At 42.9% G+C, this 24,575-nt stretch overlaps 1 protein-coding gene across 7 annotated transcripts in view; it reads right to left on the reverse strand.

Moving 5' to 3' along the window:
* BLNK (B cell linker) overlaps positions 1–24,575 on the reverse strand; it is a 185,186-nt gene that overhangs the window by 111,484 nt on the left and 49,127 nt on the right. For 5 of the 7 annotated variants that reach the window (XM_025179749.2, XM_075935201.1, XM_006113160.3 and 2 more), the window contains one exon: positions 7,776–7,822. The exons of the other annotated variants lie outside the window; for them this stretch is intronic. In XM_025179749.2, coding sequence (XP_025035534.2) covers positions 7,776–7,822 — 47 coding nt within the window. The remainder of the gene's footprint in view (positions 1–7,775; positions 7,823–24,575) is intronic. 7 annotated transcript variants of the gene reach the window in all.

Below are 24,575 nucleotides of genomic sequence, written 5' to 3' on the forward strand. Positions count from 1 at the left end.
AGATAGGCCGAAGCCACTGACAGTTCAAATCTGATTTCTAGTCTAGATTTCTTACTTACATAACAACGTGGCATGTGTACATTCAGAGATGGGTAGTGGTGATGTCTGTTTTGCCTATTATAGAGAGATGTTCCCTAAGTATAGAAGCTAGACAGGAATTCATGTCTCAGTTTTGAAAACCTCACCCTAGTGTTTGGGGCTAAGGAGTTCACGTCATTTCATGTTCTGGTTTGGGACTTATCTCTAATCATGTTTAGGAAGGTCTTTTAATTTCATTGTCCCTAATATGAGTGAACAGAGTATTCTGAAATCCTGTCTGTGTAAACACCTAACTTTAGAAATCTTGAATTATACATCTAAGAGACTAAGTTATAATTATGTCTCCCTCTCTATATTTATTTCTAAATTTTGGATATGTACCATTCAATTATAGAAAAGCCTTATATGTCAGCTTTGCAGCATACTCCACTGCAAATTTCATGATTCCCCCTTACGCTTTGGAAAGACTATTTCAGAACGTTGGTACTTGTGTGCGAGGCTTTTTGATGAGTTTTCCCAAGAGTGGAAACTGCTGAGTCTTAGACAACATTCTTGAAAGTAATGTACTGTATTTTGGAGAACTCTTTTTCTACAATGAATTTCAACTGTGAATAAGGCTGCTTCTGACCACAACATTTCACCAGTTCTTCAGAGTGTTGTCAAATACCTGAGAATTTCAGGAGAACACCAGGGTATTGGACTGACAGTGTCTGACCTATAGTCCAATTTGCAGAGTGAAAAATAGAAATGTCCCACTATCTGAAAACATCTTTCACAGGATTCCCAGAAGAGTGGGCTCTGCAGAACTCCTTTCAGATAATTTAAATCTGAGGATATGTCTACACTAGCCCCCTACTTCGAACTAGGGAGGCTAATGAGGGCAAATGAAATTGCAAATGAAGCACGGGATTTAAATATCCCACGCTTCATTAGCATGTTCCCGGGCGGTCGCCATTTTGGAAATTGACCTCATTCCATGGTTTAACTGTTAATTCAAAGTAAGGGGTTTATTTCGGAATCGCCCTTCTCTGCCGCGTGTAGACGCGGGCAGTTCTTCCGGGCTAGTCAATTTCCAAAATGGCAACCACCCGGGAACATGCTAATGAAGTGCCGGATATTTAAATCCCACGCTTCATTTGCAATTTCAGTTGCCCTCATTAGCCTCCCTAGTTCGAACTAGGGAGCTAGTATGGACATACCCTGAAACCAGGACTGACTGGAATACATAACTGGTGAGCAGATCAGGGTGCTACATCGGTACAAGGATCTAGAATGCCTCTCCCCACTCTGTTATCACTGAAACAGTCTTTTGTCTTTATTCATAAGCAGAGTGATCCCCTCTCTGATGTACTGTTCCTTTTTAACTCCAAGTGGCTTCAATTATTGATAGTTGTCTCTGAAGACATTCCATTGAAAGTCTGGGCATGGAACAAGGTTATTGAATTGAGCCTTGCAATATTATGGGTTCACCAGGATGAGGTGACAGTCCCTCATGTATGATTGGGAAATTATGCACTCATATGTTGTCCCCTGGTAATTAACTTTTTACAATAGTGCATATAAAGCTTACTTTCAGTAGAAATACATCATTCCTTAATATTGCCCATAAATATGTCTCACAGTGATTATGAATTTTGACAAGTTACAAGTTTTCTGTCAAAACCGAACATGTTACTTTCTATGGATAAATATTCTATAAGACAAGTTTGGGGCAGTTTGTCGAGGCTGAGGCAGGAGTTGTTTGGAAAGAACAGAACAGCCTTTGCCAAAAAAGTATATGTCACTGGGGATATTTCTCATTATTGTGTAATCACTGGTCAGAGTGCTAGAGTAGACAGGCAATTGGTGATTTTACTACTGTATTAATGAATTGCTTAGGTCTAGATCAGTGGTTCTCAAACTGTTCTGTGGACCTGCTACAGGAAAGTTGATAGCAGACCCATGTCGGTCAGCGACCTCTGACCCAAAAAAGTCTCCCACCCCGACCAAAAGGTTCCAGAGCCATGGAGCCTTGTGGCTTCCATTGCCTCCAGTTCACTTTTTCCAGCCAAGGAGAGAGCACGTGGAGAAGGGCCAGGACAACCTTCTTTTGCCCCAGGTCCCACCTTGCCCTGCCCTGTTCTTGTTCCACCACCACGGGACTGGCAGGGCTGCTGGGCCAGTGTTAACACTGGGGATTCGTGTTGTACGCCTCCTGCATTCACCAGTTGTGGCAGGAAGGGTGCGGGCAGGGTGGCTCCAGCTTGCACAGCACCACTCCTGGGGGAGTGGATGGGACCATCCCCGTGCTCCGCAGAAGTGGCACCAAGTCTGCTTCCACTTCCAGGGAGTGCTGGGGCAGTCGTTTGCCTCCCCAAGAGAAACATGGCTGAAAGCAGTGCAACACGGGCTGGAGTCACCTGGCCTGCACCTTCCCTGCCATCACTGTAGTTGAGTGTGGGTGGTAAGGGGGGCATAGACTCCTGCTGCTGGCATTAACCTGCCAGCTGCTAGCCCTTTGCTGGCCTGCTGGCTGGCCCCTCCCGCCTTGGAAGGGGTGAATCCTGGGAGTGCACATGGTACCACATGTACCCCCCACATGTTACCTATGACTGGCAGTGCTCCTACTAATGCAGCCCAGTTTGTCATTAACCTTTTTGATAACAGGGGCTCTGTTGACTCATATCCAGCTTCTCTTCTACTGGGATCCCCAATTCCTTTTCTGTAGAACTGCTGCATAGCCAGTCAGTCCCTAATCTGTAGCAGTTCATGGGATTCTTCTATCCTGAGCGTAGGACTCTTCTCTTGTCCTGTTGAATCTCATCAGATTTTTTTTGTTCAAATCCTCTAATTTGTCTAGGACACTCTGGAGCCTCTCTCTACTCTCCAGTGTAATTACCTCCCCACAGCTTAGTGTCATCCATGAACTTGCGGAGGGTGCAATCCATTATATCACCCAGATCATTAAGGAAGATGTTGAATAAAACCAGCCCCAAGACTTCCCTCTGGGGCACTCTGCCTGATACTGGCTGTGAACTAGACATCAAGCCATTGATTATTACCCATTGAGTCTGACAAGCTAGCCAGCTTTCTATCTACCAATTCCATTCATCCAGTCCATCCTTTTTTAACTTCCTGGCAAGAATGCTGTGGTAGACCATATCAAAAGCTTCGTTAAAGTCGAAGTATACCATGTCTACTGCTTTTCCCATATCCATAAAGCCAGTTATCTCATCATAGAAGGCAATCAGGTTGGTCAGGCATGACTTGTCATTGGATATCTGTATTGACTGTCCCCGATCACCTTCTCCTCCAAGCATTTCAAAATGGATTCCTTGAGGCCCTGCACTATGATTTTTCTAGGACTAAGATGAGGCTGACCAGTATGGAGTGCCCCAGTGCTCTTTCTTCCCTTTTTTGAAGATAAGCACTATATTTGCCTTTTTCCAGTTGTCCAGGACCGCCCCTGATCACCATGAGTTTTCAAAGATAATGGCCAATGTCTTGGCAATCACATCAGTCAACTCTTTCAGCTTCTTCATCTGCATCACATCCGCCCCACGGACTTGTGCATGTCCAACTTTTCTGAATAGTCCTTAACCTGTACTTTCATTGAGGGCTGCTCATCTCCTCCCCATACTGTGCTGCCCAGCTCATGGGAGCTGTCCATGTCTGGGAAGACTGAGGCAAAAAAGCATTAATTCAGCCTTTTCCATATCATCTGTCACTAGGTTGACTTTCCCATTCAGTAAGGGTCCCATACCTTTTCTGACCACCCTCTTGTTGTTAACATACCTGAAGAAACTTCATTGTCTTTCACATCCCTTTGCCAGCTGCAACTCCAATTGCTCTTTGGCCTTCCTGTTAAATGCTGCATGCTCATAAGAACAGCTATACTGGCTCAAGCCAAAGGTCCGTCAAGCCCAGTATCCTGTCTTCCGACAGCGGCCAAGGGCCAGATGCCCCAGAGGGAGTGAACAGAGCTGGTAATCATCAAATGATGTCTCTGCTGTCATCCATTTCCAGCATCTGACGAATAGAGGCTAGGGACACCATTTCTGCCCATCCTGTCTAATAAGTATTGATGGACCTAACCTCCATGAATTTATCTAATTCTTTCTTGAACCCTGTTAAAGTCCTGGTCTTCACAGCATCCTCTGGCAAGCAGTTCCACGGGTTAACTGTACACTGCATGAAGAAAAACCTCCTTTTGTTTGTTTTAAATCTGCTACCTATATTGCTCGAGCAATATATTTATACTCTTCCCTGCTATATTTGCTATTCTTTCTGCACATTGGGATGTAAAAGTAGATGACATAATTGTAAGTAGAACTGAACACAGCTTTACACCAGTGCTGTTAATGGTAGTGAAGTTCTACTAGGGGAATAATCACTGGATGGTTTCCAAGAGAAGTCTAGTGTTGTCAATGTCTGCTTTAGTGTCAGCAGACTGGCTACAACAATTTTTTCCGACAGCATAAAGTTTGTAATTTTTGCTTTGCCTTTTCCTGTCAGGGTATATATTCACTTGGGGGGAAAGGAGTGTCTTCTACTGAATCAACACCACACAGAAGATTACTTATACTCCCGCCTATACATTGATGCAGCCAACCTTAGGTTAACTAGTAAGATCTTGCAGGAACATGCAAGTTTAGCATCCATTAGGTTCCTAACCTCAATAATTTTCCAGTTTTATTGTTTATTAGAGTTGCATCTAGAGCTACGGTAAAAAGGATTTAAAAAATACACAAAGTGAATCTAGAGAGTTTGGAAGGGGTTTGCCTCACACTGCAAATCAATCTCTGACTAATGGAGATGAGGAAGAAACTTTCCGTATAGGTAGGTTATTATTCTATAGCTGCCTGCTGCAGGGTTTCTTGCATTTTCCACTGAGGTATCTGGTATTGGCCAGGGAGAGAACATAGGGCTAACTGGATTTCTGGTCTGACCTTGTATTTCTGTTTTCCTGTATTTGACTATTAGGAATAAGTCAGTTGGGGAGGGCCTGCTGTGACTGCAGACCTGATTAGAAAAGCTCATATGGGTTTGGGAGTTAGACGAGCCAGTTTAGGCCTAGGACATTCAAGAATGCAGTACCGTGAGTGCTGAAAACTGGGATGCCAGTAATGGAATGGGGCCACCATATTTCTCCCAGTCAACCTCTGTCTGGAGTGTTTTTCATAGAGCATTATATTGCTACATCACCTTTGTTAAAGTTGCACATTTTTGGCCAGCTTTCTGTGTAAAAAATAATATATTCCCTTTTGCTTCTCTTCTCATCAAATTTCAAGGGGTGTCTACCTTTCATTTTAAACTGCCGAAAAAGTAAAAAATAACATTTTGGTTTTTATATCTCATACTTAAAAACAAGCATTCTTCATGCATCTGATGTGTTTTTAAACAAACCATTTTATACAAAAAAACCAAAACATTCTCAGCCCTCCTCAAAACCTCTCATATCTTCCACTCTCTGTTTTGTTTGCTTTTTCTGCATGTTAAACTTTTTCATAGAAAATTGGGCCTAACTTTTTGAGTTTGTGCTTTACTCGTCAACAGTGTTCCTATTATAGAAGAGCGTATGCTTACTCCTATTTAAAATTTAACAAACAAGGCCTGATACAATGCCTATGTTTATGGGAGTCCAATGTCTGTTCCCAAGTCAATGGGATTATATTGATTTTCAGTTGCCTCTTGGATCAGGCCCAAAAATATCATAGAAACAAAGGTTGCAGCTTCAGTCAACTTATTATTGTTTTCTGATTTTCCTGTTGAAATGACATCCCATTACATTTAATCAGTTTGCATGAAGGTCCTCCTGACACTTCCTTATTCATTTAGTTAATTATTAAAACAAGCCCAGGGAAGTATTAACTCTCTCAGTCTTCAAAGTCTAATCTACAGGAATGCTGGTATGATTGGGAAGGAGAGGAGGGGAACCAACCTTCTTACTGACTCAGAGGTAGGGACTTTGGAAAACAGCACTGTCTTTAAAACAGATGGGCTACGTCTACACTGGCATGATTTTCCGGAAATGCTTTTAACGGAAAAGTTTTCCGTTAAAAGCATTTTCGGAAAAGCGCATCTAGATTGGCAGGACACTTTTCCGCAAAAGCACTTTTTGCGGAAAAGCGCCCGTGGCCAATCTAGACGTGCTTTTCCACCAAAAAGCCCTGATTGCCATTTTCGCGATCGGGGCTTTTTTGCGGAAAACAAATCTCTGCTGTCTACACTGGCCCTTTTGCGCAAAAGTTTTTTGGAAAAAGACTTTTGCCCAAACGGGAGCAGCATAGTATATCTTACATGAGATCGTCAGTGCTTTTGCGGAAATTCAAGCGGCCGGAGTAGACAGCTTGCAAGTTTTTCCGGAAAAGCAACTGCTTTTCCGGAAAAAGTGGCCAGTCTAGACATAGCCATAATGTTTTATAAGAGAGAGGAAAGAGATGTAACACAAGATAAAATCTAGGAAGTAAAATACATGCTTCATCATAGCTGACAATGTATATTTTATAACCTAATATCTATGACTTCCTGCTTTCATTGTTTCACAGAGAAAACACACTGACATTTCTATGTGTCCAAAGGCATCCAAAAGAAATAATATCACAAAATATTGTAAATGGATTTGAGTGGCAACAAAGTGCATGCAAGCATTTAATAAGCCTTATCAAAACTGCTTGTTTCATAATTTTACAATGCTATCAGTTATTCTAAAGGATATTTACCTATAAAATATTACAATGGAGCATGCCTATAAAGGAGCTACCAAATGATATGTGCAAGCCATTTGCTCATTAGAAGTTGTTCGAAGATCATCCGCGCATTATATATGCTGCCATTATTTGCAGTCTGTGCTAAATATGATTATGTGACCTAGCCTCTCTAAGCTCAGTACCAGCCTTCTGATCCATCTCGTGCTAAAGGAAGGAAGATTTTAAATTGACGTAAAACAGAGATTACTACAAAGAAAACTTGAGTGGTTTGGATTTGGACCTGATTTTATCCAAGCACCCAGTGAAAGTGTTTTGGTAAATGATTCTCATGTGGGCACTGTTCTGTATGACATACAGAAATAGACATGTGGTTGACACGCTATCACCATTAAATCATTGAACCGGTTCTTTATGTGCAATCTATGCACACTGTGGATTATCAAAGCAAAGTAGCTCTTGCAGAGTTCACATGCTTTTCAGAAGATTTAAAAATCTGGGTTTAGAAGAACTCTGGTCCTATTCATATACTATACTTAAATAAGGGAAACATTTTCAAAAGGGCTTCTCACCCAGCAGCAACCACTGATGCATGAGATTTTCAATGTCTTATATTACTGGCTGAGCTCCATTGAAAACATGGTCACTTACTATGGTGACTATCTAGACTAGGATATGAGCTCAACTGAAAATCAGTGCAAAATGAAACCTGCTTTGTGTATCAGAAAAGATGAATGTTAAAGCTGAAGTTTGTACTTTTCCTACTGTTGTGGTTCTCTCTCACTGTTGTGGTTCTCCCCAATATATTGCACAAGAATAACTGCAGCTGCAACTGAAAAGACTATTTTGTCAGCAGATCCAGGTCACTATTCTTGCACATATTTTATCATCTTCCTCTTGGTAAAGCTCAGCACAAATGATTTACAGTCTTCAATAAGCAGAGAACAGAAGCTTACAATTCTCAGTATCAACCTATTAACCAACAAAAAGTGATATTATGCAAAAGAACAATAGTTTTTAAATAGGGGAGTAAAAAGGAACAAGACTTACGGCTGGTGCATTATACTAAATTTGTTCAGCTCATAATCTGATATGTTCTGAAAAGAAAGAAAAAGAGGATTTATTTTTAAAATTTATTTTTTTAAAATTAAAGGGTTAATCCACATTGAGACCAGTGTACTGTCTGAAGTACTGAATTAAGCAATTGTTTGTTTTAAATTACTTTATGAAGTTTATGCCCTTAGTTTATGAAATCAGTTGGCTATCTAGCCAGAGTTAAAGTTTAACTCTCTTATGACTAGCATTTGGTAACATTTCTGGAAGGCAGCTCACCCATATGATGAAGTTGTGAATTTAACCTGGAATGTTGCAGATTAACAAGCATTGGCTAATGAATTATTTTTTTAAAAAAGTGATAAGCTATCTTTCATGGTACATCTCCAGTATTGTTCTATCACAGACTTCCCAGCTATATTCTCCTCTCTTCAGGAGCTTTCATGAAATCAGTAAGAAGTTTGGGTAAAAACTGGTGGTAGGTATTAGCCAGAGTTTGGTCTCACTCTTCATGCACAATTTTAGGAAATGAACAGCAGTTTGTCAAACTTTCAACCTGTCTTTAAGTAGAGCTCTCGTTTTTGTTGCAGATTTTTAAAGTTTTTTTCTGAGTGGAAACATAATCTCTGAACTTGTTATTACACATGTAAGTGAATTAAAGGACAAATGATATATGTGCTTGCAACAGTGGAAGCCAGTCTGTGGAAAAAATCAAGCTGTACATTATGCATGACCAGGAAAAAGGAAGCTAAAAGATAGTTTATATATTTTTTAAAAATGCCTTTTGAAAACAGTCACCTGTATACAGAGAGAATTAGATTCAGTATGCGTGCACTCTGAAATATATTTTTAAAATTGATAATTGCTAATAATACTTGTGAGCCCAATGCTGGGTGGAGCCATCTGGTGGTGAAAGTCATCATTTGTGGGAACAACATCTGCAGTCCACCTTTGAACTCTTGAGGAGAGGGAGGAAAGTGCACCCCTCACCGATTTCAACAGAAGCAGTAGGCCCAAAGTGTGATCCTTATAATGGAAGAGATTTTAGCTCAATTTCTATTTCCAAATGGCCTGGAGTGGATTAGTTTTGGGCTTGTTGCTTGAGGTTCCCTAAGCATGGAAGTGATGGATGTGGAGTCTTTGAAGTTGATGTTTTGGTGTAAGCTGGTGTTCTCCAGTGACTTCAGCAATACTGAGGTTGTTGTAACACTATTGACTTGCTTACATCAATTTTCAATGTGGCAATATGACTTTTAAAAAAACAAGCTCTCCTATTTGTTTTCCTTACTCACTTTTCCCTGTGCATTACAAACAAATTGATGGCAAACACATAGCCTGTGTCTAGACTGGAATGATTTTGCGCAAATACTTTTAATGGAAAAGTTTTTCCATTAGAAGTATTTGCACAAGAGAGCGTCTGTAGTGGCATGTGCCTTTGCGCAATAGATTTACTTTTGCGCAAAAGCATCTGTGCCAGTGTAAACGCTCTCTTGCGCAAGAAAGCTCCGATGGCCATTTTAGCCATCGGGCTTTCTTGCACAAGAAATTAATGTTGCTGTCTACACTAACACTCTTGCGCAAGAATACTTGTGCAAGAGGGCTTATCCCTGAGCGGGAGCATCAGAGTATTTGCGCAAAAACCACTGATTTTGTACATTACAAAGTCAGTGTTCTTGCACAAATACTTACGGCCAGTGTAGACAGGTGGCAAGATTTTGCATAAAAGCAGCCGCTTTTGCACAAAATCATGCCAGTCTAGATGCAGCCATAGAATTAAAATGAGAAACTAGAGCAACAACAATCAAATGATTTGAACACATTAAGTGGTGCACATGGAAGATCTGAGTCAAAACATTTCTCTCCGTCCTGTATTTAAATTCAAATATATCTCTGCATTTCATTATTTGGTGTTTGTTGGGTAAAAATGTCATTTTAGGCACTAGCCAACCCTCAATGTTTAATACTTATCCTATAATTATACTGTAACACAAACCAGCTGCTGATCTGCGCATAGTGTGTACAATAAATAAAGGATGATTTGCCACATCTGGAAATCTGCAAAATCCTTTGGAGCTTTTAAAAGTGTCTTATTGACATATGTCACATTTGTGTGTCAAATTACAGTCAGCACTTAGTGAGCACCCAACCCCTCCACTGTAGAATAGGGATCAACTATATTAATGAGATTATCTTCTATCATTAAATCATTTTAGTTCCAAGGAGACAGAACCTGCACATCTTATTAGATGTCTTTAGTTCTTGATCAGTCTTTATCATCATAAAACTAGGAGCTCATTTTTATTTCTTTGCCAGCAGTTTTGGTCATCTTTTCACTTAAGTTCAGTACAATGTATATTAAGATTCTTAAGGCAAAACCACTCTGGGATATTCTGTTTTTGCTTCAGCAACAGTCTCCAGAGGGATTATTTAATGTGGAATCTCAGAGTCATATTAATGCCACAAAAGGTTGCATGAAGCTGCCAGGATGGAATCTAACCACTGATACCAGCTGGTAGTTCAGCTGAAATGCTGGCTTAATAAAGTAATCATGTGGGTGCTCTCTCACTCTGGCTCGAAAATGGTCTGTCTTCTGAGTGTGCCTGTGACAGAGCTAAAGCAATTTGTCATGTTTAGCAACTTTGGTACTGAAGGAATAATCCACTTTAATTTTCAGCAAATTAGTCACACTATAATATGCTTTGCCATCTCCTTACTATCTAGATCCTTACTTCTTTACACCTGTGGTTTATTTCCCTATCAGAGTAATTAACTAGCCCAGTGATTGTGGATAATTTCTGACGAATACTGTTTTAACTAACAACTGACAGCTACTTTCCTATTTGCTCCTTGCTTTTTCAGTCCCCTGCCCTCTAATTTCTCACCAATGAGGGAGCAAGGAAAGTTACATTAACACATTTTAACTAAAATAAAAAGAGGATCTAAGGAGCACAAGCTCCCTCTAGCAGCAATATCTTTAGCAGCAATATCTATATTTTTTTTTCTCCTGGTAGAAGATTCAAAAGTTCCCTAAACAGGGATCTGGCATGTTTTACCCTAAATATTGGTTCAGGGTTTCTGGTAAGTGTCCAGGAATTCCTAGTTGAGGCTGTAGTAATGGGAGTTGATAGATGTCCCTTCCAGATGTCCCTGAAGGATTGTTTTGGTATGGAGTCTTCTCATGGTTGTGAGTCATTTTTTCCACTATGGTTTAAAGTGGAAGGCAATGAATAAGGCTAAGATTTTGTCACAAATATTTTTAGCAAAAGTCATGGACAAGTCACAGGCAATAACAAAAAATTCACAGAAGCTCTTGGCCTGTCTGTGACTTTTACTAAAAACTTCCATGACAGAATGGGGAGCTCAGCTGCATGGTCCCCATACCATCTTCAGCAGCTAGGCAGAGGTGTGTGTGTGTGGGGGGAGGGGATCCTCAGCGCTCTGGGATATCCCCACCTCCTGTGATAGCACAAAGGGATCCTGCAGCTTTGGTCTGAGATCACAGAAGTCTCAGATTTGGGACTTCTGTGACCTCAGTGGAAAAAATTGTAGCCTTATCTATAAAGTATGGCTCGTCAGCATAAAAACATTCCCGGTGGGTGACTGGCTTATCAAGTGAACATGCAAGATGGAAATGGCAGCAGCTGCAACTAACACCGTGGACAATTTAGAGGAAGGCCCCTAGAAGATTAGGGTTACCGTATGTCCAGGTTTTCTTGGACTTAGGCTTTTTTTTGGCCACCTGTCTCCAGCTGGGAATTATTTAAATAAAAAGGAACTTGGGGTTGTCCTTTGTGGAGCAGATGTTGCAACTCAGCATGAGTTGTCTCTGTGTAACCATCACCAGGTGGATTTGAATCTGGGACCTCTGAAGCGGAGTATAGGAGCCTCTACCTTCTGATCTAAAAGCCAGCTGCCTCCTTGCCCATGCGGTAGAGGTCTCTTGATCTTAGCTGTTGCAGTGGTCTAGGTGCCACTGCATTGTTCAGTGAACCACACTACGTGTGTGGGTTACATCTGCACCCTGATTAGTCCTTCCCCAGCATTTGCAGTTGCTGGATCTCACCTTCCCTGTCCTGAGGCCTTAGAGACCTGTAGAGAGAGGGCCCTCTCTATCCTAGGGAGAAGAAGCTTATGGGGAGATGATGCATGCTGGGCCTGTGCCAGCTGTCTTGCCACTATGACAGGGAGTATAACACTGCCCTGGCACCTCAGGTGTGAGGCCATTTCCCCCAGAAATCTTCTCCCAGTGTATCCAGCTATCCAGCACCACTCCAATCCCCTCCTTGTATACACCTCTCTAATACTTCCAAATATCCCTTTCAACACTCCCAAACACCCTTCCCAGTTCCCCACACACCATGCCAAAGCACCCCCCTCTAGCAAACCCAAATCTCCTCTGAAAACATACACCCCATCCAGCACCCCCTTTAATACACCCCTCAGCACACACACACACAACCCTCAGTGCACACACACACACAAACTTCCCTCCCCTTGGCAGTGTCCTTTATTTAGGACCTTGAAATAGGATAATCTTATAGAAGAGGATCACCGGAAATCTGCAAAGGGCCAGACTTCAGCTCAAATGGGGATTCTCTGGTTTGTTTGTTTGTCAAACAAAGTGGTGTATTTATACTGCTAACCTCCTTGTCATTGCCTGATAATACTGGGGATTTTCTGGACTCCTCACTTTGCAAACATACCATCCCTATTGCTTGTTAAGATTCTCAGGAACTGACCACAACATGATGTATTTATACCGATGACCTTTTCATCACCTAGTAATAGCATTATAGGACTGGAAACAACCCCAAGAAGTCATTTAGTCCAGCCCCTGACCTCATAGCAGGACGTGTTATCTCTAGACAGGTGTTTTGTTTAACCTGCTCCTAGAGATTTTTTTTTTGGGGGGGGGGGGGGGGGGGAGGGAGCCCAGCTATGCACTCCCGAAGGGGCAAGGCCCCAGGTGGAAGGGGTGGGACCAAGGGCAGCCCACCATCAGCGCTGCATGACTGCAATGCCCCCCTCCCTCACGCCTGTATTGCACCCCCACTTCTTCAGGGAGCCCTAAGAATCACCAGTGTGCTGTGTAGCACTTGGGTGACAATTTAAAGGGCTTATGGCTCCAGCTGCTGCTACGGCAGCACTAGCAACTGGCGCCCCGGGCCCTTTTGAATCACCAGGCCCCAGTGCGGTTGCCCTCTTTTCTCCCCTCCCTGTTGGCAGGCCTGTCCCTAAGCAATTTATTCCAATGCTTAACTACCCTGACAGGAGGTTTTTCTGAATGTGCAATAATGAGAGTTCTTTTCTGTTTTATTTCTGTAGTCCAAAGTTTCATAGAACTATGTAGGAACTTTGGAATAGCCAAAGATGCCTCAAAAATGCATTTATGATGCTGATAGAATTTCTCTCTTAGCACCCCCGTCCTCTGCCCTGAACCCCCTCCTACCAAATCCTCCTCAAAGTCCCCCTTCCTGGAGTCTCCCCCTTCCCTTTACCCCTGCTCTCTGACTCCTGCACTCCCCATCCCCAGCCCTCCTCAACCCCACATTTTGACTCCTGCACCCCCATACTCCTAGCCTCCTGTTCTAAGTACCCCACATTCCCAGGCCCCTGCCCTGACTCCTGCATTCCCCACACCACCAGCCCCTTGCCCTGAAGAACCCAAGCAATGTTGAGTAAGTCTGATAGTACAATTATAAGTGAGGACAGAGATTTCACCATGCAAACATTTCCCTTTATTTTGGCTTGGCATGGCATGGCTCTGTTGTCCTATCCTGTTCTTTCTTCTCCTCTTATGCTCCTTTTCTATTCTCACAGGTAAAAGACTGATTAGCCCATGCTCATCTAATAATTAGCCATTTCGTCTTTGAATTAGACTCCCTCTAGGGGAGAACTAACTGGCTGCGACTAGACTGGCAAGTTTTTCCTCAAAAGCAACTGCTTTTGTGGAAAAACTTGCCAGCTGTCTACACTGGCCGCTTGAATTTGCGCAAGAGCACTGACAATCTGATGTAAGATTGTCAGTGTTCTTCCGCAAATACTATGATGCTCCTGTTCAGGAAAAAGCCCTCTGGCGAAAATGGCGATCGGGGCTTTCTTGCGCAAAACCACATCTAGATTGGCACGGACGCTTTTCCGCAAAAAGTGCTTTTGCGCAAAAGCGCCCATGCCAATCTACACGCTCTTTTCCGCAAATGCTTTTAATAGAAAAATTTTCCGTTAAAAGCATGTGCAGAAAATCATGCTAGTCTAGCTGTAGCCATTGGGTTTACATCAGTTATTCCGAAATAACGCATTGCGCATCTACACTACAAACCTTTAGTTTGAAATAATGTCAAGCTGGAGGAATTACTGCAGTCATGGTAACCCTCATTTCATGAGGAGTAAGGGAAGTCAAAGGAAGAGTGTTCTGCCTTCAACTTCTTGCTGTGTAGACAGCACCAAAAGCCAAATTAGGCTATTTTGACTTAAGCTACGAGTTAATGTAGCTGAAGTTGTGTAGCTTAATTTGACTTTAGCCCTGCTGTGTAGATGTAACTCTACGGTACATCTAAACTACATGGCTCCGTCGACGGAGCCATGTAGATTTGTACGGTACGTCTAAACTACATGGCTCCGTCGACGGAGCCATGTAGATTTGTTGTTTTGGCAAAGGTAAATGAAGCCGCGATTTAAATGATCGCGGCTTCATTTACATTTACATGGCTGCTGCGCTGAGCCGACAAACAGCTGATCAGCTGTTTGTCCGCACAGCGCGCTAGTCTGGACGCTCCCCTGCCGACATCAAAGCCCTTTGTCGGCAGCCCCGGTAAACCTCATCCCACGAGGAATAACAGGGCTGCCGACAAAGGGCTTTGATGTCGGCAGGGGAGCGTCCAGACTAGCGTGCTGAGCAGACAAACAGCTGATCAGCAGTGTGTCGGCTCAGCGCGGCAGCCGTGTAAATGTAAATGAAGCCGCGATCATTTAAATCGCGGCTTCATTTACCTTTGCCTATGTGTCTAATCTACATGCCTCTGACGACATGTAGTCTAGACACAGCCCTAGAGACCAGAGTTTTGGTTCAGTTGTTGGTTTGCAGTACTCTGTCACAAGGCAGAGGAAAGGGAGACCAGCACAATTGAGGTAATGGATTTCAGGAAGGCAGATTTTGATAAGCTCAGAGAACTTGTAGGTAAGGTCCCATGGGAAGCAAGACTGAAGGGAAAAACAACTGAGGAGAGTTGGAAGTATTTCAAAGGGACGTTGTTAAGGGCCCAAAAGCAAACAATTCCGCTGTGTAGGAAAGACAGAAAATATGGCAAAAGACCAGCTTGGCTTAACAAGGAGATCTTGCATGATCTCAAAATAAAAAAGGAGTCGTATAAAAAATGGAAACTAGGACAAATAACAAAGGATGAATATAGGCAAGCAACACGGGAATGCAGGGGCAAGATTAGAAAGGCAAAGGCACAAAATGAGATCAAATTAGCTAGAGGCATAAAGGGAAACAAGAAGACCTTTTATAAATACATTAAAAGCAAGAGGAAGACCAAGGACAGGGTAGGCCCACTGCTTAGTGAGGAGGGAGAAGCAGTAACAGGAAACTTGGAAATGGCAGAGATGCTCAATGACTTCTTTGTTTCGGTCTTCACCGAGAAGTCTGGAGGTGTGCCTAACGTAGTGAATACAAGCAGAGACAGGGTAAGTTTAGAAGATAGGATACACAAAGAACAAGTTAAAAATCACTTAGGAAAGTTAGATGTCAGCAAGTCACCAGGTCCTGATGAAATGCAGCCCAGGATACTCAAGGAGCTGACAGAGGAGGTATCTGAGCCTTTAGCTATGATTTTTGAAAAATCATGGCAGACAGGGGAGATTCCAGAAGACTGGAAAAGGGCAAATATTGTGCCCATCTATAAAAAGGGAATAAGAACAACCCAGGAAACTACAGACCGGTCAGTTTAACGTCTGTCCCAGGGAAGATAATGGAGCAGGTAATTAAGGAAATCATATGCAAACACTTGGAAGGTAATAAAGTGATAGGGAATAGCCAGCATGGGTTTGTGAAGAACAAGTCATGCCAAACTAATCTGATAGCTTTCTTTGATAGGATAACGAGCCTTGTGGATAAGGGAGAAGCGGTGGATGTCATATACCTAGACTTTAGTAAGGCGTTTGATACGGTCTCGCGTGATATTCTTATTGATAAACTAGGCAAATATAACTTAGATAGGGCCACGATAAGGTGGGTGCATAATTGGTTGGATAACCGTAGTCAGAGAGTTGTTGTTAACGGTTCTAAATCCTGCTGGAAAGGGATAACAAGTGGAGTTCCTCAAGGGTCTGTTTTGGGACCCGTACTGTTCAATATCTTCATCAATGATGTAGATATTGGGATAGAGAGTACGCTTATTAAGTTTGCGGATGATACCAAACTGGGTGGGGTTGCGACTTCTTTGGAGGATAGGGACATAATTCAAAATGACCTTAGCAAGTTAGAGAAATGGTCAGAGGTAAACAGGATGAGGTTTAATAAAGAGAAATGCAAAGTGCTCCACTTAGGAAGGAACAATCAGTTCCATACATACAAGATGGGAAGCGACTGTCTAGGAAGGAGCATGGCGGAAAGGGATCTAGGGGTCATAGTGGACCACAAGTTGAATATGAGTCAACAGTGTGATGCTGTTGCAAAAAAAGCAAATATGATTCTAGGTTGTATCAACAGGTGTGTTGTAAGCAAAACTCGTGAAGTCATTCTGCCGCTCTACTCTGCACTAGTTAGGCCTCAGCTGGAGTACTGTGTCCAGTTCTGGGCGCCACATTTCAAGAAAGATGTGGAGAAATTGGAAAGGGTACAGAGAAGAGCGACAAGAATGATTAAAGGTTTAGAGAACATGACCTATGAAGCCAGGCTTCATGAACTGGGCTTGTTTAGTTTGGAAAAAAGAAGATTAAGGGGGGACATGATAGCGGTTTTCAAATATCTAAAAGGGTGTCACAAGGAGGAAGGAGAAAATTTGTTCCTCTTGGTTTCTGAGGACAGGACAAGGAGTAATGGGCTTAAAGTGCAGCAGGGGAGGTTTAGATTGGACATTAGGAAAAAATTCCTAACTGTCAGGGTGGTCAAATATTAGAATAAATTGCCAAGGGAGGTGGTGGAATCTCCCTCTCTGGAGATATTTAAGAACAGGCTAGATAGACAACTGTCAGGGATGGTGTAGATGGAGCTTGGTCCTGCCTTGAGGGCGGGGGGCTGGACTTGATGACCTCTTGAGGTCCCTTCCAGTCCTATTATTCTATGATTCTATGATTCTATGACTCTAAGGCCCTATAACTCATTTAGTCTCTTTGTGCTTCAATTTCCCATCTTTAAAATGGGGATAATAGGACTGCCTTAATTTACAGGGTATGAGGACTGAAGATTGTGAGATGTATATTGTAAAAATAGGACCCTATAAAATATCTTACAAATACAAAAGTTGTGTGGTAGATTGTTATGAAAAGAACAAGGATTCTCTGAGCCTTATTTTTATAGAATCCAGTTATTCTGAAGCTGATAAACACAACTCATTTTTCTGATTTAGCATGTGCGTATCTTCAGTTTAGAGCTGGATCCCAAATTCTGCAAAAAATAAGTGATTGTGAAGGGTGTTTCTGATTCTAAGCAGCTTTGGCCACATTTCCTCCCCAAACAGTCACACACAAATTTCTGGCCCATGAAAGCTCATCATCTAATAAACCATCTTGTTAGTCTTTAAAGTGCTACATAGTCCTTTATTTTGTATCAGCTACACCAGACTAACAGGGCTACATTTCTATCACAAATTTCTGTTGGCACAGAAGCTTGGAGAAATTTGTCCTTTGTACAAATACCTGCCTTCACATGCAAACAAGGACGATTATGTGTGAACAAGAGCAATCCTCAAACAACCCATTGGCAATAATTTGTTTCTGTAAAGGGCTAATTTAGCAATAATAAATGTAAGCAAGGGCTGAACTGCTGCTTGCTATCAGCCAGCTAAAAGGAGGGGTGGGTGTGCCCACTACAATTATTTAGCTTTGCAAGGAAATTAACTGTTAACTGTTGATATGTAAATACAGCTCAGGAGAGAATATGAGATGTGGCTATGCAAATCCCATTCAGCCAGGGCGGATGGAGGGTCAGTGTTGGAATGGAATGTGGAGAATTGTAAATAATTTGGGACTGTTGTGGGGGTAACTAATCATGCTACCCCTAAATGTGGGAACTGTAAAACATGCCACCAGTGCTTGCAGGAGACACACCACCATCATGGCAAGAGATCTCGGAGGAACAAGCCTCCCCCCTTCCAGAGTTGAGTGAACAGAGCTGGGGGAAGGGTTAAAGGGCTTAAGTCAGCCTGCTTCACACCTGCCAGGTGTGAGCTATAAGACTGGCCCAACCTACCCCCCCCCTTTGTTTTAAGGACAGACCTAAAGCAGACTCCCTGAGAAGTCTTTTTCTGTTGCTCATCTAGTGGAAACTGGATTCCTTTGCCAGTCCAGCTGGTGGCTAAAGAGTTGAAATCACTGAGAGCTGAAAACACTGGTTTGGCTGAGAGCTAGACCCATTGCGCCCAGCGGTGTGGTGTGGTGACCAGCGGTGTGGCGTGGAGCAGTGGCAGGCGAGGAACAGTGACCAGCGGCGTGGCGCAGAGCGGAGGCAGGTGATCAGCAGAGCATCCGGTGGCATGAGATGAGACAGTTGGTGGAGCGTGGCAGAGTGTCATAAGGTGCCCCCTATCTATCCTCCCACCCCCATTTCTACCCAGGTTGGGAGGTGAAACCCTGTGGGTGAATTTTGGGACTCTGGGTGGCACGGACCAGGGACAGAGACTTTTGGGGTGTCGGACTCTTTGGACTTTAGGTGATTCTTGGCTGGGGTGGGGGCCTTAGCTCATGTTTGGGTTATGAACTCTGTGGCTTCGTCTAGACTGGCATGATTTTCCGGAAATGCTTTTAACGGAAAAGTTTTCCATTAAAAGCATTTTCGGAAAAGCGTGTCTAGTTTGGCAGGACGCTTTTCCGCAAAAGCACTTTTTGTGGAAAAGCATCCGTGGCCATTCTAGATGAGCTTTTCCGCAAAAAAGCCCTGATCGCCATTTTCGCGATCGGGGCTTTTTTGCGGAAAACAAATCTCTGCTGTCTACACTGGCCCTTTTGCACAAAAGTTTTCGGAAAAAGACTTTTGCTCGAACGGGAGCAGCATAGTATTTCCGCAAAAACACTGACAATCTTACATGAGATCGTTAGTGCTTTTGCGGAAATTCAAGTGGCCAGTTTAGACAGCTGGCAATTTTTTCCGGAAAAGTGGCTGCTTTTCCAGAAAAAGTGGCCAGTCTAGACACAGCCATGTTTGTGGTGTTTTCCCCAAGTTAATGCCGTATGACTTCTCTCTCTGTCTCATTAAATGTTTCTGTCCTACACTCAGACTTAGTACTTGTGAATGGGGAAGCATTGCCTCTCAGAGGCACCCAAGGATGTGTGAATTTCCCAGATTACTGGGTGGGGGCTCGAGCTGGTTCTGTGTGAGATGGACCCCAAGATATTGAATCCAGCCCTGGTTACTGCCAGGCCTACCCAGCAGAAGGGTTACATAAATAATACAAGCTGTAAAAATAAAAGTGCGTGCTGATAATTTGCCACCAAAAATAGGACTAAATTAATCAGAGAACTGATTCACAATGAAAAAGATGACAAGCTCTTGTTCAGGTTATTTTAGTAATGAAGGTGTTTCAGGATGTGGTATAAATGTTAGTCTGAGATACTGAAAAAATCAGAAGTCTTCGCAGCTGAAGTGCAACGTACACTAAGGGCTTGTCTTCACATCTTTGTCTTTATTTCTGTCTTTCCTGAATAGTACACCCTTTATTGGCCATATTTCAGCCATGTCCACTATTCTGCTATTTTTCTGTTATCCCTCTAATATCTGGTTTCATGCCCTGCATCCATACTTCTAGTTCTAGGGTTCCTAAACTAGCAGTTGGGACCCCTCAGATGGTCATGTGGTTATTATACTGGGGGGGGATATCAATCTCCCACCTAAACCCCACTTTGCCTCCAGCATTTATAATGGTATTAAGTATATTTTAAAAGTGTTTACTCTATAGAGAAGATTTGCATTCAGAGGTTTGTTATGTGAAAGGAGTCACCAGAACAAAAGTTTGAGAACCACTGTTGAAGTTCCTCCATTTTGTTACTCCAGCTCCTTGCATTGGCACATAAATATCTTAGTTTTTACTGTGTGGCTTTGTCCGGATTCCTCACCAGACTGGGTATATTCATTCTATTACCAGCATCTCTTACTGCGTCGTAAGGTGAATGCCAATAGAACTAGTGGCAAAAGTAAAATCAATGTCTTCCAAGTATGGGGAGAGCACATCACCTAAGGGAGGCCATGTGAGCTCCCCATGTGACCCTCCATGTGACCTTGCCCCCCAGCCTGGGGCCCCCCACAATCTTCCCCTCCCATCTCCGTACCATGTTACCTGGAAAGAGGGGGTAATGTGGGATGGAGATGAGAGGGGAAGAGGAGGAAATCTGAGGATGATCCAAAGCCAGAGGAGCTGCTGGCATTCTGCTCCTTTCCCTGCTACTCCTCCCAGTGCCCTGCACCTCCACAGAGCTGGGTCTCTATAAAGTGGCAACCCTGCAAGGGGACGGGCTGGGGTTCTGCTCCTTTCCCCACTGGGAGGGGCAGACGCACACGGGGAAAAGAGCAGTCATCCGGTTGCGGTACCGCTCCCAGCCCCACCTTCCTGCACAGCTGCGGTTGTGTGGTTCTGAACGAGACAGTATATATTCAACCCCTCAAAAACTTTTGCCAGCAAAAATGGGCAATCAAAGGAATATATTTGTGTTGCAAAAATGTGGGGGATTTTTTTTAAACGTGATCATTCACTTTAAAGTGTATAAAAATCTGACATCTAGTGGTGATAATAGGAAATGTACTTTAAAGATAGCTCTGCACAACCCCGGTTTGCAATGCAGATTCATCAGCTGTCACTGTACTGCAGGAGATCATAACCTCAGTGTAGCCCCATTCACACTGTAATTTCATATATGGACCAAAACTACTGTCACCCTTATTGGCAGATTCATTAGAGAGGAAAAGAACATAATGAATATGAACAGAATCCTCTCACCCCAAGAGGAGATGCCCCATAGTTCAGGATAAGGTACATCATCAGGTTAGTTTACAGGAGCAATGCAGCTGCTTTATGAATAAACAGAAGAACTGAGTCTCTATGCAAAATGTGTACCTGGTTTGCTTTAGAACTCTGACTGTTGCTAGTATCAATGGTGCTAAACTGGGCAAAAGTGGAAGAATCCCTGGCTGGGCTTGGTGTAACCAGGACTTATGAGACGGGTCCTCCTGAGCTCACTGAGGATACATGGTTACCTAAGGGTCTGATAGTTCTGAGGATTGTGTCCAAGACAGACTAAGACTTGGGGTCATAGTTAGATTGCCATCTGCACTAGACGATGAAACATGGTGTTTATCGAGGAACAACCGTGTTTGTCTGTATTGTACATGGAGATGTAGTGGTAGCCTTGCTACAGCACATTTCTCATTTGCCCTGTTGAGACACAATATCTTTCTGAATGACTGACTACATTTTTACACAGGTAATTCCTGTGTTTTTAATAGATTGTAATAGATAACCACAGCATAGTTTATCAGACTTCCATATCATTCCTTAAAGTGAAGCAATGCTAATGCTAATTATATTTCCTGATGATTTGATTCTAGTGGAGTGTCAGGAAATAAATTTTTTTCTTTTCAAAAGTTCCTTCGTTATGATAGTTTCTCTATTAATACCCAAGTGGTGTAAATTCCCTTGGAAGTCTAGTTCACAATCCCAAAGTCTCTTAAACTGTGTTTTAATTTGTCACTTGGACTTTGAGTGAGCTCCTCAAGATAGCAAACCTAGCATCAAAAGAAAAATTGAACTAATTTAAGCCCAGTTACGTCTTTTTATGTGCCACTGGCACTAATGTGCGGTGATTTGTTCATTTGTGAGATGTGCAAGAGCCTGGTTGTACTTTCCTGTATCACAGAAGCTGTAAGCACACACTCAGCTATCCTGGCCTGTGTCTTTACTGTCCAACTCCATTAACTACAGGTTGGACCTCCCTGGTCTGGCATCGAACAAGGGAGTTTACTGGACCACAGGAGGTCAGGACTCTCTGGGGAGCCTCTACTGGCTCACCTCCTGGGCACTAGCCCTGCTGCTGGCTGTGGCGGCTGTCTGCTGGGCTGTACTCCTGCTCCCAATGGCTGCTGGGCTGGCTGGGTTGCACTCCCAGCCTCCTGGGCAGCTGCCAGCCAGGTTCTGCTCCTTGCCCCCCATGCTGCTGGCCACTGGACTACCAGCTGACAGGCGCTGGGGCTTTCTGGTCCAACAACATCCGTGGTCCTAAGGATGTTGCTGGACCAGAGAAATTCAACCTCTACAGCTCAGTCTGTGCTCATTCACATTGGGCAGCAGAAACAAAGCTCACCTAAAAGAAGATAGAACATTAATCTTCTGCATACACCTGTCACTTTAGGGTGTGAAATGGGGGGAAAATTCATACTTTATCCTTTACAGTATCCTTTATTCATACAGGAACCTGCAGTACCTCTGTTAGGCCCTGTCTGTACTGGCAAGTAAATCTGCTCACAGAGCTGTAACTCCCAAGGAATCCATACTGACAAGGCACTTGGAGTGCATATACCCTGCACTCATAGTTCGAAATAAGCTACACAATTTGAGCTAGGCAAAATGCATAGCTTATTTCGAGTAAATTTCAAAACAGCTTATTTTGAAATCTGGCACTGTCTACACAGTACTTATTTCAAAATAAATCGCTATTCCAAAACATCCCTTACTCCTCATGGAATGAGATTTACAGGGATGTCAGAATAGTGAGCTTGTTATATTTTGATATAATAGGTGTGCTCAAAAGACGTGGAATAGCTGTGCTGCAGTGTAGACGTAGCCTTAGTGAGCACTAACTCCACAGTTTCTGCACGCTAGGTAAACCACCTTGACAAGTGGCTGCAGCACAGGGGTGCCAGTGTTGACACACAGTGCTGTGACAGGCCTCTGGTACATAAGAACATAAGAATGGCCATAGGTCAGACCAAAGAATGGCCATAGGTCAGACCAAAGGTCCATCCAGCCCAGTACCTGGTCTGCCGACAGTGGACAATGCCAGGTGTCCCAGAGAGAGTGAATCGAACAGGTAATGATCAAGCAATCTCTCTCCTGCCAACCATCTCCACTCTCTGACAAACAGAGGCTAGGGACACCATTCCTTGCCCTTACTGGCTAACAGCCATTTATGGACTTAACCTCCATGCATTTATCTAGTTCTCTTTTAAACCTTGTTATAGTCTTAGCCTTCACAACCTCCTCCGGCAAGGAGTTCCACAGATTGACTATGCGCTGTGTGAAGAAGAACTTCCTTTTATTTGTTTTAAACCTGCTGCCCATTAGTTTCATTTGGTGGTCCCTATTTCTTATATTATGGGAACAAGTAAATAACTTTTCCTTATTCACTTTCTCCACACCACTCATGATTTTATATACCTCTATCATATCCCCCCTTAGTCTCCTCTTTTCCAAGCTGAAAAGTCCCAGTCTCTTTAATCTTTCCTCATATGGGACCTGTTCCAAGCCCCTAATCATTTTAGTTGCCCTTCTCTGAAGCTTTTCCAATGCCAGTATATATTTTTTGAGATGAGGAGACCACATCTGTACACAGTATTCAAGATGTGGGCACACCATGGATTTATTTAAGGGCAATAAGATATTCTCTGTCTTATTTTCTATCCTTTTTTAATGATTCCTAACATCCTGTTTGCTTTTTTGCCTGCCACTGCACTCTGCGTGGACGTCTTCAGAGAACTATCCATGATGACTCCAAGATCTCTTGCCTGATTAGTTGTAGCTAAACTAGCCCCCATCATATTATATGGATAGTTGGGGTGATTTTTTCCAGTGTGCATTACTTTACATTTATCCAAATTCAATTTAATTTGCCATTTTGTTGCCCAGTCACTTAGTTTGGTGAGATCTTTTTGAAGTTCTTCACAGTCTGCTTTGGTCTTAACTACCTTGAGCAGTTTAGTATAATCTACTAACTTTGCCACCTCACTGTTTACCCCTTTCTCCAGATCATTTATGAATAAGTTGAATAGGATTGGTCCTAGGACTGGCCCTTGGGAACACCACTAGTTACCCCTCTCCATTCTGAAAATTTACCATTTATTTCTACCCTTTGTTTCCTGTCTTTTTAACCAGTTCTCTGTCCATGAAAGGATCTTCCCTCTTATCCCATGACAACTTAATTTACATAAGAGCCTTTGTTGAGGGACCTTGTCAAGGCTTTCTGGAAATCTAAGTACACTATATCTCCTGGATCCCCCTTGTCCACATGTTTGTTGATCCCTACTAATAGATTAGTAAGACATGATTTCCCTTTACAGAAACCATGTTGACTTTTGCCCAACAAATTATGTTCTTCTATGTGTCTGACAATTTTATTCTTTACTATTGCTTCAACTAATTTGCCCGGTACTGACGTTAGACTTACCGGTCTGTAATTGCCGGGATCACCTCTAGAGCCCTTTTTAAATATTGGCATTACATTAGCTATCTTCCAGTCATTAGGTACAGAAGCTGATTTAAAGGATAAGTTACCTTTCTTACAATTCCTGTTCTCGCTTTTCTGATTATCGGTTTGAACTTTACTGCCCTCCTGTCAGTTGACAAACCCCCAGACCTGCCATTCACATCCCTTTAG

Source organism: Pelodiscus sinensis, chromosome 8 (assembly GCF_049634645.1).
Source record: "Pelodiscus sinensis isolate JC-2024 chromosome 8, ASM4963464v1, whole genome shotgun sequence".
Lineage (NCBI taxonomy): Eukaryota > Metazoa > Chordata > Testudines > Trionychidae > Pelodiscus > Pelodiscus sinensis.